Source organism: Nanorana parkeri, unplaced genomic scaffold (genome assembly GCF_000935625.1).
Source record: "Nanorana parkeri isolate BGI_ZX_2015 unplaced genomic scaffold, ASM93562v1 scaffold126, whole genome shotgun sequence".
NCBI lineage: Eukaryota > Metazoa > Chordata > Amphibia > Anura > Dicroglossidae > Nanorana > Nanorana parkeri.
Window position 1 is genome coordinate 1,017,169 of NW_017306394.1, and position 19,047 is coordinate 1,036,215.

Sequence of the window (19,047 nt, forward strand, 5' to 3'; positions counted from 1 at the left end):
TTCCTTATGGCAGTGCTGGAATTGGGTAAAGGGGGCACCCAAAATCTATTTCTGCAATCTAATTCTTCAACAGCTGCAAAACTATATTAATTTTGTACAGTTTTCTGCTGGCTGGGACTCTCCAACATTTAAATAACTACAAGGCTCAGCAGCCTTGACTGGGATTCCGGGGATAAAGTATACACCGGCTATGGGGCTGAAATGTACCTCTGCACACAGTGCGTCTCCTACAATGAAGGGTCTGTTTTGTAAAGACTAAACCAGCTATTTGATATGCTTGCTTGACTGTGACCTGCAAAAGGAAACTGCTTTATCACATGATTGCAAGGCCCAGCAACCGGGGTCCTCTCAACATGTGCCATTGTATAGGTGTCTTCCTAATGCTATAGTGCTCTGTTCCTATGTTGACTTTAGCGGTAAGAAAAAAAAAGTAACCTTCTGGCAAAAAAATGTACATCAAATATGTAGTAGTAGTCCTTTACTGAATTGAACAGCAACTGCAGGCTAGGTTGGGATGAACCCTTCAAGGTTCGAACCTATGACATTCAGGTTTGTGAAGGACAGGCCAATTCATTTTTCTAAAAGCCTTTTTAAATTTGACTTCTTTGAACTTTATTTAATGGCTCTCCTTTTCTTCCCCCTTCTTCTCTAGCGGGTTGACCCATGAACCGCACAAGAAGGAAGTGGAGCAGGTGTACCTCCGTTGTTCGGAAGGATCGGTCGAATGGCTGTACCCGACGGGAGCCCTCATCGTCAACCTCTTCCCCAATACCTTGTCGTCCGTTTCTGAGCACTTGACTGTTTGCATAAAACCTTTCAAAGACTCCAAAGGATCTAATATTTATTTGGAAAAAACTGGAGAACTCAAGATGTTGGTTCGGGACGAGGAAAACCTTCCTCACAAGGTCTATTGCTTTTCCCAGGAACAAGGACTGTTGTTCGTCGAGGCCACCCCACAGTTGGACATTAGCCGAAAAATCACCGGCTTCCAGTATGAGCTAATTAGCCAGAGGACGCTCTCAGACTTGCACGCTATTTCCGGTAAGGGAATACCTGAAGGAACCCCTTAACCAATTCTTTGGTTTAATCCTCTTCGTCCTCAGTGCCTCAACAGATAGAGGATGATTTTTCTTTCACCCTTATTCAACCTTGTCTTGCAATATGCTGTTTGTGCGCTAGGTGGCGCTGTGGAAGCTAACAAAGATGATCCCTCTGAGTTATTTTAATCCAGTATGTCTTTTAACGAATTCCTGTGCTTCTTAGAGCGAAGTATCCAAGCATCTGAAATATCCATTAGCAATGTCATATTAGGTTGTTTTTTTTTCCCACCTCCTTTTCTTGAAAAGTTGATTTTTATGAAATAGCTCCTCTTTAAGATTGTTCAGTAAGCTGGGGCATACTGGAGGTTGTAGTTCTTGTGCAGTTGGCAGCCTACCATTGCTTGATATAGTAATTGCCCATCTAAATTTTAACCTTTGTCGGTCCCTGTACTAAAGGGACATGGTAATGTTTGTATAAGCTGGGCGTCCCTTTTTGAATGAACTTTTGGTTGGATTAAAAATACCATTGAACACTTATGATGAAAAAAAAACAAACCTGTTGATCCTGGCAGAAATCATGTGAGCTGATGGCATCCTGTGCTGAACTGCATTGTTTCCATTTCTCACTGTGGGCTACAGAACACCTCATCCTATGTTATGTAGAGGAGCTGGTGTTTTATAGTCCTAACATACTTTCCACCCTTTGGTGATAACACTGCTCCTCCATAACTACAGTACGTTGAGTGAGCATTGTCACCCAAGGACAGGAAATGTATTACTGGCAGGATCACAAGGTGAATATAAAGCCTGAAAAAAACCCCTAATGTAGCCCCCCACATCTAAGGACTGGTAAGCTGCAATGTTGTGGCTTGAGTGTATGTATGTATGTATTTGGATTTAGCGCATTTTAATTCCTGTTTGGTTGTCTCCATGTAATTGTAGCCAAGTTTTTTTTTTTTTTTCTTTAAGTAATTATTAGTAACTACTCTTCATAAAACTCATTCCAGCATTACTAAGGGTGACCCATCTAATGACATCACTTACTAAGCCATCAGCGCAGTGCTGTGATTGGCTGCACTGGTGACTAGCTGTCAAAGTGTTTTGCTTATCCGCATTTAATTACCTGTGATGCTGTTTATAACACCACATACACCCAGTTTTTAAATACTTTAATGGCAGTCCTTCTGGCTTACGCTGTGCGTAGCCAGCTCACAACATTTTGATTATAGTTGTTGATCCCGCAGAGCCTCCCCGGAGTGCCTGACTCAACCAAGTGCTAGTAATTTATAGGATCAGAATAAATGAGAGGGGTGTGTTATTTTGACTGGCACACCCACGAAGCATTTTGAGGAGAGTCACTGGCAATGTGCTGTAATGATTACTCTTGTTTTTCATTGAATTTAGCCATATATGTCTTGCGCGTGTTAGGTTCTTAAAAGGGTTCTCCATTTTTAGCTAAAAGCCCTCCAAACTTCTGTAATAACAAGGGTGGTGTTCCAACCTTCTGCCCCGTTCTTGAAAGTAAGGCTGACCTGGCTTTGTCAATGCAAGTGAGAGCATCTCATGAGCAAGCCAGTTTTGATGGGGGACCCTCCGAAGAAGCCCCATGTGAGCAGACCAAATGGTTAGTCCAAAAGAAACAGGATCTAAAAGAGGAGGTGTGTGTTTTAGTCCAGTAGACAAGATGTCAAAAAAACAAAAGCGTAGTATTGCAGTGTGCAATGATACCTTTTCTTATTGGACTAACAAAATATATAAAAGACAAGCTTTTCGAGAGTGAACCTCTCTTCAGGTCAGAAGCAACACACACACACACACACACACACACACACACACACGTGTGTGTGTGTGTGTATTCTAGATGGGTGAACACATTTTTGCCTTAAACTACTACGGTAGTATTTATACCTCAAGGACAAAGCTAGAACAAACCTTTTATTTACTCCGTCCAACAGTTTTGAAATCGGAAGTGGTTTAAAAAATAACCTACCAAGAGTGTTCCTTTACTTGACCTCTCAGCGAAGGACATTTTTCCCCCTTAGCTATACTTATCCTTGGGCGGATTTCTTATTCTTAGCGCCATACTAGTTGACTGATTAACCCGATTTAATTAAAACGGTGGCACCATCTCTTACATAAGGAAGAGCTCCTGCTTTAAATTTTATGGCCCAGTGGTCTTGACACAAGTATTGTATCCCTTTCCCCCCCTCTACAACCAACTGGTTGTGACTGGATAAACACTTGTGTCTTTCTATTATGTTGCCCGTAAAGGGAAACTTTTTAATTGTTGTGCTTACATGTAGCTATGATGATGTAGTGGCCCATTTGGTGGGCTAAAATAATGGTCAGCATAGCAGAGTAGTAATCACTAATGGCCAAGAAACTCAATGAGGCACAAACAGATGTATGGACAATGCAGTTTACCCATTCTTTAGGAACCAAGAGTGGCTCCCTCCAGAAGGGTCTGGTCACTTGACTATTGAAAGAAACATGGGATTTAAAGCTGCCCTCAAGACTTTAAAGTTGGACTTTAAGCAAGCTGTGAAGGCCACCAATCTGGCCATACGAACAAACTGACAGTAGAGACAGGATCACTAAACTGACTGCACAGAAGTTCATCTTTAGATCGGCAATACAGTTCTCGTATATGGTTTACAACCATATGTTGCCTGCCTGAAGTTGAGCCTTAAAACCCCAGCAACTGGCCATAAGGCTATATACTGGAGAACATTCATTTATAAAGGCAAATGGCATGCAAAGCAATCATATTTGCTAAATATTTTTGCACAATTACCAAATCATTCCCTGCTATTAATAGCATTGGTGTCAGTAGGTTAATGAATAAGTGCTGGTAATAGTATGACGAGCATCAGGTATTGAGTGATATGATATACTGAGATAAATAGCACCACAACCAGCAGCTATAGATTGTTTACAGCTTAACATGGACTTTTTTAGATTTTTATTTTTTTTATATAGGTTTCAGATGCATATGTAGCTTTTTAAATGCCTTTAATGCACCCCTTGGTCAACTACAAGCAAAAATCTGGCAGCCAAGCAGATGAAAGTGTAGAGCCTTGTGTAGCAGTTCATTTCTAACCACAACCTTTTTATCTTAATGCCATCTAGTGATCTCTTCCCTTTTTGTTCCAGCTTTCTTCTTCTTATATAATCTAGAAGGAGCCGGTTTCCTCAACCCATGTGATAAACATCTACTGAACTTCCCTCCAGATTAGGACAAGTAGTTAATTGTTCCTGTCAAACGTACACAAAAAGACTATAATGTTCTGTGCTGGACCAATATACAATTTATGTAATCCCTAAACACTAGTGACGTTGCTGGGTCTTGTGGCTCAAGGACTGGGCACTTCCTCGATGGAATTTGGGTGGACATGCACACCTTTTATGTCTCTTCCATAGCTGTAGTTCCTGGTGAATGGATAGGAATTTTTTATTTTTTTTTGCTCCTTAGGGATTTGAAGCTTAACTTTAGGCAAATGGCTAAATATTGATGAAATAAATATACAAGTAGTTTTTCTGCTGAAGGATTTGTATTCCTGGCCATCCAGTCCTGAGAATTTTGTGCAGCACAGCTTTGCCTGGCAGTTTGTAGAAAACTATTGATTTCTATGTACCCTGTTCACTCCATACATGAGCAGGAGAACGCAGCTCAATAGACATGGTGTGAACAAAAGTAGCCATGTTGGCCTCAGCCACCCCAATAGCTCCTTCAAATTAGAAGGGCTGCCTTCTTTTGCACCTCCCTTTTTTTTTTTTTCTTTTTACTCCATATTGGTAGGGTTCCTTCTCATGAATACACTGCAGGTAGCATAATAGTTAGATTTTGACCTTCTGATATATCAGTACTTCTGAATGAATTGATAGACTGCTTCCTGTCAAATTTTGATTTAGGTCACAGAAGTAGGGATGCAATTTTGTTCTTGGGTTAGCCACAAGCTTCTGATAAACTGACATATATGGACATGGACCCTCTACTGTGCCTTAGAACGGGGTGCAATATATACAAGTCCAATGTAAAGGGATCTAAAAAAAAATTTAAATGGTGCTGCTATTTTCAGACTTTTGGGCTGCATACCAGTTTATGGGCACTGAAGCAGAACCTTATGAATTTTACTGCCCCGAAACTAACATAAGGACCAAAAGCCAGAGAATCTTGAGTTTGTCTGAGTCTTCCAGCAAAGGTATATTGCTTTGTGATACATTCTCTTTAAATAGGAAATGATCAATTAACTCTTAAAAAGTCTCTGTTTTACTAGAGGCTAGTGGGGAGTTCTGCTGTTTTAGAGAATGCCTGCAATTAAAAGGGTGAATTTGATGAATGAAAGGACTTTGTGGATAGGTGCTAATCCCCGATTGTCAACTTCTAGCAGTAATTAACAATTTTGAACAATGGAGAGCTCCTTTGGTTTTCTGACAAGTAATAATGCCACAGAGGGGATTTAAAGGCCACTGGTACCCCCTCTCTTAATTGTCCAACCTTTTACAGCAAAGCCAAAAATAATAATTGTTGGTATAAAATGGTTATTTCCCAGCCAAAGAGCATCTTTGGATAGTAAGGGCCATGCTTTGTGTAGGGTATGTTGTCACCACAGGGTAAACTGCTGTATTTGAAAAACAAAAAAAACAATTTTGCTACTGTTTAATGAATTGATACGCCTTTCCATGTAGCTGGTGTCAAAAATAAACAGTTTACTTACATTAGAAAACCAGTAGAAATGTTTGAAGTGGAATGTCAACTTATCCTGTTGGCCAATTTAAGATGAAAAGTTCCTTTTATAGCTGTAGAGAGGGATCAGAATTTGTTTTTTTGGTAGAGCGGTCACGAATTGCACCCTTGCTCTTTCACGTCTTTTGGGTTTTCAAAAGCCGTAAGCTGTCAGGTGCTTGTTGGGGCAGCTGGGGTTAAGCCTGCAGACCCCTTTTGGTGTTCAAGAAGTCTGTCAAGATGTTGCAGTGTCTTTCTTGTTCTTTTACCCCTTTAATCTGGCTCTTGTGCTGTGTAATTTGACTTGTCTGGTTCTGGGGCTGTGATTTCTCTTCTGGGAGGTTGAGCTGAACACATTATCTCCAGTCACATCAAGGAAAATCAGTCCCGTGTATACAGCTTAGCAGATTGAAGGCCCAAACTTTCCTACTGTGGGTATTTATTGGAGATAATTTTACATGTTATTGGGCCATGACGTTTGGATTGCTAAATCATTGTGTGTCATAAACAGTTACTATGCCTTTTTGGTTTGTTTTCACTTTTTTTTTTTTTTGCTGCTCATCCTTTCCATCCTCCCTCAGCCACTTCTATGTTTAGTATTGGCTAAGACTCAGCCCTACACCACGGTTTCTCCTTCTTCTTCTTTTTTTTTTTTTTAATTCTATTTTATTTTTTGTTCACAAGCACCAGTTCCGTCTGCTCATGTTGTCCAACAAGTGTGGTCTATTGTTTGCATCAATATCTTGTGTTGGTCGGCAATATCGGGATCGGAGAGCATGCCGCTAACAGCAGCTGGAGCTTGGAGGAATGGTGTAATTACATCTCTTGGTCCTAGCAGCCAGCACAGAGGCCATCCAGGGCCTTAGTGAAGGAGCTGCCTCAGGTTACCTAAGGATACTGCCAGAATCTTGGGGTATTTTTTTGTAGTTCCCTGTAGGTTGCGGCAGCTGACTCACACAATGCCAGCATTCTCCTACAAATAGCTGAATAACAGTACCCTGAACTTTAGGCGGACGTGATAAAACATTGCCTTTTTTCAGTTTGATGAATACGAGCTTGTTTGGATATCCGTAAGGAGAAACTTAGGCCTCTTCCAGGGAAAATTGGCATGCGGACGTTCGGATGTCGATCTTTCTGCCTCCAAGATTCTGGAACCTCTTTCTACCTTTTGGTCTGAAAGTGGGGTATAGCTGTCTTTAGAAATATACAGACTAAGGGATTCTTTAACAACCTGCTGCAATGGTTCGGTCTTGGTGACCACCTTCATGACTAGAGAAAACAAGATTTCTCAGTGGTCACTGGGGCAAGAATTTTATAATTATAATGAGGTTTTCTTCATGTTTCAATAAAATATTACAATTTTAGGATTGTTGTAGACTGATGGGTCCTCATAGGCAATTTCAGCGATTTACCATTTTTAGCTAGCTTAAGGGATATTCCAAATGAGGACACCTGCTCCAATGACAACTGTCCAGCAGTGGTATTTCCCCCATTTTTGAGGTGATTTCCTTTGTTTCCTGCTGCCTCCAGTAGATGTAATTTTAACCTGATAGAGATTCTAACCCTGTGGAGATTCACTTTTAATGTAAAGGTTCAGGAACCAATCAGCCCAGTCTAGGAGTTAGCAGACAATTTTAAAGAGCCAGAGAGTAGGACTTTCCATTAACAGAAAAGACTTGAAGTTAAGCAGCAGATGTACAATTTTTTTGTTTTCATTGAGCTTTGTGGCAAGGTCACCATGTCCTAATATACTTCCTTCCCTAGTCTTCACAAACTTTGCTTTGCAATGGCCCACTTTACCTTACAGACAACTAGTACACTCGTAAGCTTAGTTTTGAAACCTGTATTCTAGCTTGTTGACCGTTTAGAAGGGCAAGTGGTTGTTGCGCCGTCGGGCTCTTACAGTTGTAGTTGGATTGACAAGACCTATTTATTTCATCCGACTTGTGGCGACGTGCTAAAATGTCCTCGGGGCTCAGTCACTTGTAGTTTTAATTGAGCAATGGAGTTGGTTTGCAAGTCATGACCTGCCATTTTGGGGACCTGCTTCTGACTTGAGGGGGAGAGATTAAATTCCTTGTATGTTGTGCTTGAAAGACATGATTGCCTCACCTCCCTCTGCGCCGGTAGACAGCATTTTCCTCTGTAATCCAAACAAGTGTCACACATGCACAAAACCTGCAGCAGAGCTGTCAAAAGGTATTTGTGGTTTATACTTCCAGCTCACCGAGCTAGTCCTGTGCGGCTCCATTCCTGTGTAATCCAGTCAGGCAGCGTATTATTAAGTGCTTCTATCATCAGGTGATTGAAATAGTTTGCATGATTTCAAAGTTTAATCCTGGTGTTCTTACAAAGGCTTTTTTTTTCTCCCTTTTGTTTATCTCTAATCAGTGCTGATTTATTAATCCTGGTTGGGAAATCAGTGTTCTGCTTAGAGACTTGCAAAACAGACTGCAAGTGCAGGGGACAAGTGCCTAGGCTGGCAGAGTTAAGGGGAGCACCACCAAACCCCATAATTTCCAAGTTGTGATAACTTTTTTTTTTTTTCTTTTGTTTCCATCTCTGGATACTTCTCGGGTGCTATAGTTCTGGAAACCTAAAACCATTCCTGTTTTTTTTTGGTGCTTGAAAAGCAGCTCTATATAAAAATCTGATCGCATGCTGCCTCCAGTAGCGCAATCTCTAGATTTGCTAAAGAAATCAGTCACACATGAAACAAGAGGTGTGTGTGTACAGATATATAACATTGTACACAAGAGCATTACTGTGTGCCTGGGGGGGGGGGGGGGCGTTTTGTAAAATCAAGCAGGGGGGCTGCTTGTGTAAATCAAGTCTTCAAGGGGTATATATCATTTTGTGCAGACCATGCAGCTATAAAGGGGACTCTTAGGACTTAGCGGGCTAAATATACGACATGTGGGATAGATTTGGTGCCAGGACCCCTTCCTACTGTCGCGTAGACCTGGACACGGTTCACTTCTGTTAATTGATACATGGTGAATAATTGTTTTTACATGGCTTGTAGTTGACTTGAGGGTCCAGAAATTGGTCTGGCATGGTAGCCTTTTATTGTCGGCCGCTGCAAATAATGTCAAGAGGCTCTTGGGTTCTGATTTTAGGGTACCAAGAGGTTGTGGTTTGTTTTTGTCCCATATGTCAGGCAGACAATTGGACCCGTCCTACTGACACATTGCCTTTAAGGAAAGTAGACCTTCTTCCTGATGCCCAAACTGGCTTTTAATTTCCAGCTGGTATTGTGCACATTTTATCGCTGCCTGCCAGAGTGGTCCCGAGACATGAAATTTCCTCTTGGCGCTGCTCAGCTTGGTAATGAAGGTGTTCACTACCTGATCCCAGGTGCATATTAAGGACCCTTAGAGAGTTCAAGATAAGGTCCTCTATCCTATCCATTCTACATACATCATTGGTTGCACTACAAATACCAGCATCCCTTTCAAGACACTGACATTCTCTGTGACAAATTAATAGAAAATCAATTTTGGCTGATTTATTTTTTTTGCGGTAAACTATGTTATCTCTATTCTGCAAGAGCAAAACAAGAGTAACTTGTGTTTTTGTAGGAAAACAATGCAGAGTTTGTGTTGCTGCGTAGTGTGGGTGTGCACTTCAATCCAGATTTACTGCATGTGCACGATTTGTATTGAAGCTCTTCCACCAACTCTCCCCAAATTCCAGTCTCAGTAGTTTAACCAGCGTGCATCAAATCTGTTTCTGCTGCAGCAGCAAATGCAATCAAAGGGCCTATTCTTTCACGTCCACTAACCTTTTCTTTTTTTTTCTCTCTCTCCAGATCCCTGTCGACCCTGCAGTGACACGGAGATCCTGCTAGCAGTGTGCATTAGTGATTTTGGTGAGTGACGTGCTTATATGGCTGTGCTTTTTTTTTTCTTCTGGTTATTCAACATCCAGAGTATCGAGGTGAACTGTTACTGAACCTCCTCAAAAAAATGTCAGGGACAACTGCTGTAGATTTTTGGTGTATGGATGATTTACTCAAGTACCTTTTTTTTTTTTTTTTTTTTTTTTTTTTTTTTGCAGTCCATTGCCTGTGCTACCAAAGAAAACAAAAGATACAGTATATCTGCACTGTTGGGGGTTGTGTGAGCTATATGCGGAGAGCGCCGCAGGCGGGACGGATCCTGACCAATACTGTCTAGATCCACCCAGCTGGTTGACAACGGGCTCTGCCTATCTATCTGCAGGTAGATGATCGGGTACAGAGTGAGCGACGATATGTTTTCGCTCACTTCCCGATTCTATAGAGTAGACCTGACAGTTTCAATGTCACACGTCGGCTCTAACTATGAGGATGAGTGTAAATCACTCACCTCATAGATCTCCTTTTTAAGTTGCCTTGTTTGGAGAATTACCTCAAATGACTCTGGACATTTTTTTTAAATACCATTTTGTCTTTATCCAATGTCGCCTTTTTTTTCCTTTATTACATCTCCATCCTCCTTACCTCCCTGCAGCCTCTTTTAAGCCCTTTCCTGTCTACATGCAATCTAGCAACGGCTGCATGGAATTTTTTGGGACCAAAAAACAGTATATCATGCCTATGCAATTTGCATCGGTACAGCCACTTGTGGCCTCCATTGGGAGAGCATGTGACAGGGTGGCAATGCAGTTGCACAATTGGGAGTGTCAGCCTATAATAGGAAGTGCCTGAAGGAGCTTGATGGCAAGATCACCACAGATTAATGAAAGTGGCTGACCGTAAAAAGATTGAAGTGATTAATTTACATTTATGTTACAATTATGTGAAAGGAAGCTGTAGGTTTATTAATGCTGAAGTGACTTTCTGTGTTTAAGCTTCTATGATATTTTAGTGATTGGGTTCACATCTACCAAAAAGAATAGCTTTTTGTTTTTTAAAAAGTTTTCTAGATTGCAAAAAATATCAACAGTTTTTTAATGCTCTTTTTCTCCTTTTCAGTTGTCAAAGGTTCTATCAAAGAAGTAACCAGTGACCTTGAACAGCAGGAATCCATCATTTCCGTTTCCATCAACAGACTTTACCGACAGAAAAGCAAAATCTTCCAACCCAGCCAACAACAATTGGGTTGGGAAGGGCAGATAAGGACGCCTCTGGAATGTGGCGTCCAAGCAGGACTGGGGGAGTTCTTGTTCACTGGACGTATGCACTTTGGGGAGCCCCGATTGGGCTGTGCGCCACGGGATAGGGACTTCCGGAGGATATATCTTGAAGCAAAAAGTAACGGATTAAACCCATGTGAAATTAACACGGACTGAAAGACCAAGCGTCTTGCCGTGATTTTCTAGACTTGTTCTTTGTCTCAGATGTTGGGACGGACTTTTTTGAGAATAGCGAATACTTGGAAGGATACTAAGACTTTTTTTTTTTTCCTTTTTATAAGTGGTCGCAGGTCTACCTATCCGCCGACGTAAGCTGTTACACTAAAGTGTTGGAGGTACGAAATGGGCCCGGCCCAAACTCGCCACTGTACAAGACTGCCATTTTAAGTCTTGCGTCGCAAACCCTAAGTTATTATTTTTCTTAAAGATTATTTCAAGTCTTAAACCGAAGAAACTGCCTCTTCTTTTTTTTTTTTTTTGGTATTGCTAATGATCCATGACCCGTAAAACATCCTCACAGTTGTAGCAATTCATTGCGGCGTATTTTGTATAAAATGGTTCAGATGTCATGGAGCAAGGACGATATGTTGTAATTTTTTGTTTTTAACATGCTTTGTAAAAAGCTTGATGTAAATTTTTTCTGAGAATGTTTCTTATGAAAGAAATGTTTGTGAATAATTGTTGTGTTTTTTGTTTTAAAAAGTGCAATTGCCATCTGCCATTTTGCGCAGGTCAGGTGATTGTGGTTTTTTTTTTTCTCATTCCAGTGAAATAAAAAGACCTGGAATTTATGTGTTTTGTGTATTTTAATGGCAATGACCTGTGTTTGTTAAAGAGCAACTTTTTTATTTTCAAAATAACAACAAAGGCACCTTTTTTAGAAATGTTTAGTAATGGCAATCTGCGAACTTATACTTATGGATAATTGCCGGATTTTTATTAGGGATCCAAAGATACCGATGCTGGTATCGGCGCCGATACCAAGTACCTGTACAGCAGAGCCAATCGGCTGTTCTCATGTGCTAAGAAGCATGCTTGCTAGGAGTATATCTGTAAAAAAAAAGTCAAGGCAACTGGAGTTGCTGTATTTTTTCTTGAAGATGTTTCACTGGTCATCCAACCAGCTTTTTAAATTCAGAATGACAAAAAATTATCTAGGAACAAATATGGTGAATGTGGCTCCAATCCACATAATCTGTTAGTCACAACCAGGTGTTGATTGCATTTGCATAATTGGAGCTAGGAGGTGTTAACCTGCCCAGAGAGAGGTGTTAAAACAGCATACAATAGATGTCCCCCCCCCTCTTCTATTCAAGCTTGGCTTCTCCATTTTTTACATACACTGATTTTTTCACACCTCTTTTAAACCAGTCCTCCCTGTCTAGGATGCGTACTTGACTGTCTTCAAAGTAGTGACCTTTTTTCCTTTTTAGATGTAGGTACACTGCTAAATCCTGACAAGAATCCATCTATTGTCTGCCACATACATTGCTGTTTTAACACTCCTCCTTGGGCAAGTTAATAACGCCTCCTAGGTCCTATTATGCAAATGCAATCAACACCTGGTTGCGACTAACATTATGTGGTTTAGAGCACCATTCACCATATTCCCGGAGAATTTTTTTGTACAAGTCATTCTGAATTGTGAAAGCTGGTTGGATGACCAGTGAAACGTGTTCAAGACAAAAATACAGCAAGTCCAGTTGCCTTGACTTATATTTTAAAGATATACCATGACCTGGATGAATGAAAACCTTCACAGATAGTAGGAGTAGGAGAGAGCACAGTGACCGAGATGAGCTAATCAGTTTGTTTTCAATGTCAAATCATGGGCTGGGGCATGGAGGGTTATTTAACTGTAGCAGAGAGAAAGCAGGCCACCTGCCAGACAGGGCTGTGTGCATCTCAGGACTGGGTGTACAGAAATACAAGGAAATGTTAAACTAAGTTACTCCCCTATATGCATTTCATCTCTGTATTTAGCTATTTGCCTAGAGAAAGAAGTGATCTCCACAGCGGTGTAGACCTCTTGTATGTGTGACGTATTTGTGCAGTGTGGCGAAAAGCATCCTCTGGTATACGCCTGCCCATCAAATATTTATTTTTGCTTTTTATTGCCCTACTTGCAGTGGGTATTCTTATGGATTTCTATCGGCATACAGCCCCCCTCCCCCGGGCTTCCCCGTAAAATGTGTTACGTTGTGTGTACTACCTTTTGCCTTATATACAATTACACCCATTTAGGTTGATTCAAATCACATTTATTTGGATTGCAGTTTGACATTTCCAGTAAAATCTTGACAGCTGGTAAAAAAATCTAATTACATATTCATAGATTGATCAGTATCTCCTGATTCCGGAGGTTGCATAACCATTTATACTGTAATCAAGTCACATAGACATCACATGCTATGGGTTTCTCTATTGGACATGGCAAATTGTAAATCACATGGGACCTGTAGTGTGATCTGAATCCTTTTCTTCTAATAAAATGAACCTATCGCTGTTTACAGTGTTCCAAATATCTGCTAGGCCTTCCCAAAAGGTCATATACGCATAGGTGGTCCTTTAGGAGTTCACATTGCTGCATGCATGGAGGAATAATGTCTGCAGTGTTTCAGGGTGTAACCCTGTCAGGTTTGTAGGGGAAAAGCCACAAATTATGAATGGTCGCCAGTACAAAAGTTACAATTCCTATGGTATGTTGGCGCACTCATGCGGCCGTAGTCTGACCCCCAATATTTTTATAATTGGTGCGGCCACAGAATGCTTTGTGTCACAGGTAGCCATACCCATGGCATCTGAAACTAATGATCCCTCCATGGGTGGCATGGCCTGCCAGTCCCCATGGAAAGTACTGCTGCTCATGGAATTTAGTGGAACGGCATGGCTTGCATAACTTAACCCTTCTCCAGCAAAAGAACGCAGGCACTAGTACAATGGGGAAAATTGTTCTTGTACAAACCAAGCGAATTTCATATCTTTGGAGAGGGAAGGAAGATTTCCTCTCACTTTTGTGTCTACAGGACAGAAATGTAAAGGAAAATCTCGTTCGGCCACTGGGTGTTCTGACTTGTGGCTTAAATAGGGCTGGGGACTCTCTGCCTGCCCCCTTATGACAGTGCTGGGTTCCTAACCAGCCAAGTGTGGTCAGGTCAGGAAAGTGAGTCAAATGCTCCCCCATATATAAAGGTATGAAGTATTTGCCCAATCATCTTCCAGCACAGCAAGCCTACTTCTCAGGTTGCTGTCCTGGAAGATTCACAGAAATACCATTACTGGTGAGTCTAATAGGGAATCTTTCTTTGCTCTGAGCGGGTATGAAGGGAAGGTAAGTATTTAATGCTGTGGGTGCCACCATGAAAGTGAACATGTATTAATAAAGTTATTCACCTGCACACCATACAGTGTTGTGACCTAATAGGAGGATGGTGCTTGCAGTATCAGCACGGGTGGTGTTGTATAGAAATCCAGCAAAGGTCAAGTCACCAGCACACACACTATATAATCTATCCCATTTCTAGTGTATTGAATCAATTTCATGCAGCCAATGTTTCAGGTCCCTTTCCTGGGGCATAATGGTGATTCTCTGAGGAAGGGACCCTGAGCGGCCACGAAATGTTGGCTGTATGACAATCTGTGACAACGATTCAATACATTCATAATGGGATTGAAGATGTACTCTGTGTGCTAGTGACTACTTGATCCTCGAGGAAAGTAAACATGTTACTTTGCCCTGCATGAGCAAAGCACAGCTACCATTATGGTTAAATTTTAAGGAGTTGTATTTATTTTCGGGGGTTAAGGGACCTTGGCGTACGTATTAACTCAATCTTCAGGGTCTGGCCATGTAAGAAAATTCTCTTTGGTCCTTAATCTCCTACATTGACCAATACAAGTGTTGGATTCCTGATCTTGAAATACAATGTGCTGCGTTAATCTGTAGTGAGAGGTTGCATAGGAGTCGAGCTCGATTTCCAGAACTCAAAAGTGAGCCATGGCTATCAAGCTGCTAGATACTTCTTCACTATAGCCGCCAGCGGTCCAAGCTGGAGCACATATGATAGTAACCAGTTGGAAAAACATACAAAAGCTAAATGATAAAAATGTTCAGAAATTAATGACTTCATCAGGCACACAGTGTCAAAGTGTTTTATGTTTGAGTTTAAAAAAAAAAAATTAGAAACCTAACGGCACAATTTTTACTTGCACCAGTCGGCGACTTTGGGCCTTCGGCCTAAAACACAACGTTCTTTTTCTTCGTGTGAGTGGCTGATTCTTTAATTTTCAGTTACTCATTTTTAATCCACACTAAATCATTGAGAGCAGAGAGAGGATTGAAAACTCGGGACACGGACTTCCTGTAAGTGATGTCAGGGTAAAATAAGGGCCCCTTTGTTCGATGACATCGTCCCAGAAATAACAGGAGCAAAAATGCCAGAGAATGTGTGTGCTGACCAGGGCCGCTTGTGTGCTCCTTTTATTTTTAATTGGACTGATGCAAAAAGAAAAAAAAATTCCCTTTGAGTCAGCCAGTTGATCCTGTTTCCGCGAACTGGATTTTGCAATAATATGAATAAAATTAGCTGGCACTTTCAGCCGCTGCTTTGAATCCAGAGCTTGGAATTGAATATAAATGTGTTACTGGCCATTTTTGGGCTACTTGGCTGTATCGGATGCTCCAGGAGGTCTGGTTTTGAGTGATTTTATTGCCTGCTGTGCAGTTATGGGCAAAACTACACAAGATATAATTTTTTTTAAGATGTTGTAATCATGTGTTGCAGGTCCATGCCAATAAACAAATCCCATGTATTTCAGCCAATATAATTCATTTGGGAACTCTTCACTCTGAGATTCTTTGCTATATGAAGCAGAGAAATTAGTCATGTGACTGGCGGTGATAGGAACCAAGATTCCCCTTATTATGATCTTTTTGCACAGGCCCGAGGATTTACAAGGCTATGTCATCACTGAGCCAACATCTCAGTTCAGGAAGTAGATGGTGACCCTGGATGATGGCTGGACAAAGAGGCACTGTCTATCTGGGAGAGAAAAGTAGTTGAAGGCATTGTCAGGGGGAGTACTCTAATATCTGTTAGAGGTAATAAATACCTGGAAATGTTACACATTACTTTGAAAGTAAATATCTAATGGCAACTACGCTTTAAAGGAATCTAATTGTTTGCCAATAAAGGTGTTTTAGATATTGCCTCTTCCTCTAGTCTAACATTTGAGGTCAGCACATCTGTCCAGACATCAGACAGAAGACGTGTATGACTATTCCCATATGACTATTTTTAAAGATCTGCATATAAGATTGGAGTTGCCCATTTTAGTCAGATCTGGACCATAAATGGGCAATTCTGTTGCAATTTGGGCCACCCCCAGCTGAGAAGGAGAAGCGTCGGAGGACCGGGCCTCTTCTGTACAAGGCCAGCTTCAGTCCATAGGTTTATTTGGATGAGCTATCAACATTTCCAGCATTGTGTCTAGGTGACAGGTGCCCTTAGGCTTTATTCTAACAAAGGCCATGATTTAGTTTTCCTTCAATGCCAGTGATTTGAATGGAGGGTTTATCTGCAGGGGGCTTCGTCTCTCAGGTTAAAGGCTGTCAGGAATGATATTTCCAGGGGAGGGAGGAAGAGGCAGCAAAGGAATGAACCACCTGCTGGATGTATTGTCTGTGTAAGAAAAGGGTTAGTGGAGCTTGCAGTGAATGCCTGAACCATCCCCTACTTCCTACACTTATATATCTCACTGATGGTGTAGAACCCGGCACAGTCATTCTGGATTTTCCAATGCTAAAGAACCCTTTACAGCCAAGCTGTGTCGTGGAATTCTGGGAAATCAAGCTTGATTATAAATGATAGCTATGAATATTCTATATAGTACAGCGGCACCAGAAAAATGTTTCAGTTAAATCTAAATCTTAATTGGATGACAATTAGCTTGCTCTATGAACTGCGTATAAGCAATTGCCTTTTTTTAAAATATAAAATAGCTTTTGCACCCTTTTTCATCCTTTGTTCCATCTCAGTGCTGCTGATCTCCTACAGCCTCTTCCTGTCTACATGCACTCCCACAGTGGATGCATTTCCTGACAACAGAGGACCATGCTAGTACACTGTTCGTTGTCAGCATGGCCTCTTGTAGTCTGCGCTGGGAGAGCCTGTGACAGGATGACAATACAGGAGAACAACTGGGACACAGAGGCAGAGCATTGTCACCCTGTAAGAGGAGGTGTCTGAACAAGGACCTTCCTGGTAGGGTTACCAGGAATTTCACAAAATTTTTATTAAGTGAACGAAAAACAATGCAAAACAATGCATCAATTGACAAAACATCGAAAAAGTGGACATCGCAGCACTGGGGGTCACATTGGCAGGTAAGACTGCCATAATGTGCTAACATTAAAGCCCCTGATGGCTCTTCTTTTCCCTACACTTTACAAAGTTTTTAAATTTACTGGAAAATCAGAATTCATTTGTACATTATTTCAATTCCAGTTTTGTATATATATATATATATAAAAAAATTATGTTAAAACTTTACATTTTCGAATAGTTGACGTCTGCTTGATGGTTCGGTGACTACATAGCACCACCTCCATTTCTCCAGGGCCAAGGGATTCTTGGAAAGAACTTGGAAGTAGTTTCAGTGGCTTTATCCTCCTGTGGGATAAAAAATAGGTAATACAGTTGTATTTCTTGTGAAATTATTGTTATAAATCACTGACATCAGTCAATATAAACCTGTCATAGACAGTGGCCAATGCAAACCGAGCAAATAATGAATACTCCATAACTGAAGGTAACCTGCACGTCAAAACAAGCAGTAGATCCAGAGATAGAGGTAGTTCAATGTTTTTATAAACCTCAACTTGACAAAACACCTGCCAAGCCTTTCTATTGGTTATTGAAGCTACTTAAAATAAAGCCAAAAACAAATGTTGTACCCCCCCATTTCCTCCTCTCACGCCTTTTTTTTTTTAATACTCACCGAAGACCCCACCAATGGAAATCCAACCGGAGGTGTCCACGTTACCCAGACATGTGAAGAAGGACCCTTCCACTCTGCTGTTCAGAAGAAAGAAGACTTGAGCCCTGGTACATCACATGACCACAGATTTGGGTACATTGAAGGGTCTTTTAGGTAGTATTTTATGCCTTTAAATTACTTATCTTTTTGTTTACCAGAGTTCAACTTTAAAACAGCAATCTTTGTATTTACATTTTAACTTTGTCAGAAAGCCAGAGCCAGAGTACGAGTGTCGCCTGTTGCGGACCATAGAGCCGTAATAGGAGCGGCGTCTTTGCATGGACGTGCGCGCATACGCGTCTGTAATGTGCGTGTTTGTGCACACGTGCGCACAGGCACGCGCCGACGTGTCATTTGAACAATTGGCGCCAACTGGGCTATAAAGGCTGTGTTCAGCTATCCTCCTATGCTGTCAGATCGTCAGCTTTCTGTGTTCTGTGTTCCTGTAAATTCTGTATCCTGATTACCCGTTACTGACTCGGCTTGGACTACCCTATGTTGTTGCTTGCTCCCTGAAGACCCCGACTTATTTTTGACCTTGATTCTGCCTCACCCCTTGTACTACGTTGCTAGCTCGTTGATGACCTCGGCCTGCTTGACGATCCTTCTGCCTTGTATGTTCTGCTTCCAGCTTCCTCAGCTCATCTGATCTAGAGCCTTCCTGATCCACTTCGGTGCATCCACATCCTGCTTCCTGCCCGGATCTACGCACTTCATCTCATCTCGCAGACGCAACAGGCTAACCATCCTCTGGCACCCTTGCCCCTCTGTGCCCCAGCGCCCCTGTAACCAATCCAGGTGCTCCGGGACCGGAGCTGTGAGAGAGGCCGCCCTCGTCAATTCAGACTCCCCTAAGGTACGTGACATACTTACAGTTTTTCAATGCAGGTAATCTCTCTCTTATGCATTTGTATACTGTATTTTATACTCCTTGGTTGACCAGATTCATTAGAGATTTGAGAATTAGGCACAGTTGTTATGGGCATGTGTATGTACACAACTGAAGGAGGTCCCTTGACCTTCTGGGCTAAAGGGAACAATAACTCCTTTGTACTCCTTCAAAGATTTTCCCTGCATGGCCATTTTGTGGAGTTCCTCCATTATGAATGACCAGGTGCTATTATT

General features: G+C 41.5%; 1 protein-coding gene across 1 annotated transcript in view; it reads left to right on the plus strand.

Annotated features, from left to right (window-relative positions):
- METRNL (meteorin like, glial cell differentiation regulator) overlaps positions 1-11,323 on the plus strand; it is a 13,732-nt gene extending 2,409 nt beyond the window's left edge. Inside the window, exons 2-4 of the mRNA XM_018553658.1 lie at positions 653-1,041; positions 9,578-9,637; positions 10,724-11,323. Coding sequence (XP_018409160.1) covers positions 653-1,041; positions 9,578-9,637; positions 10,724-11,040 — 766 coding nt within the window. The 3' untranslated portion in view covers positions 11,041-11,323. The remainder of the gene's footprint in view (positions 1-652; positions 1,042-9,577; positions 9,638-10,723) is intronic.
- The last annotated feature ends 7,724 nt before the right edge of the window (positions 11,324-19,047 follow it).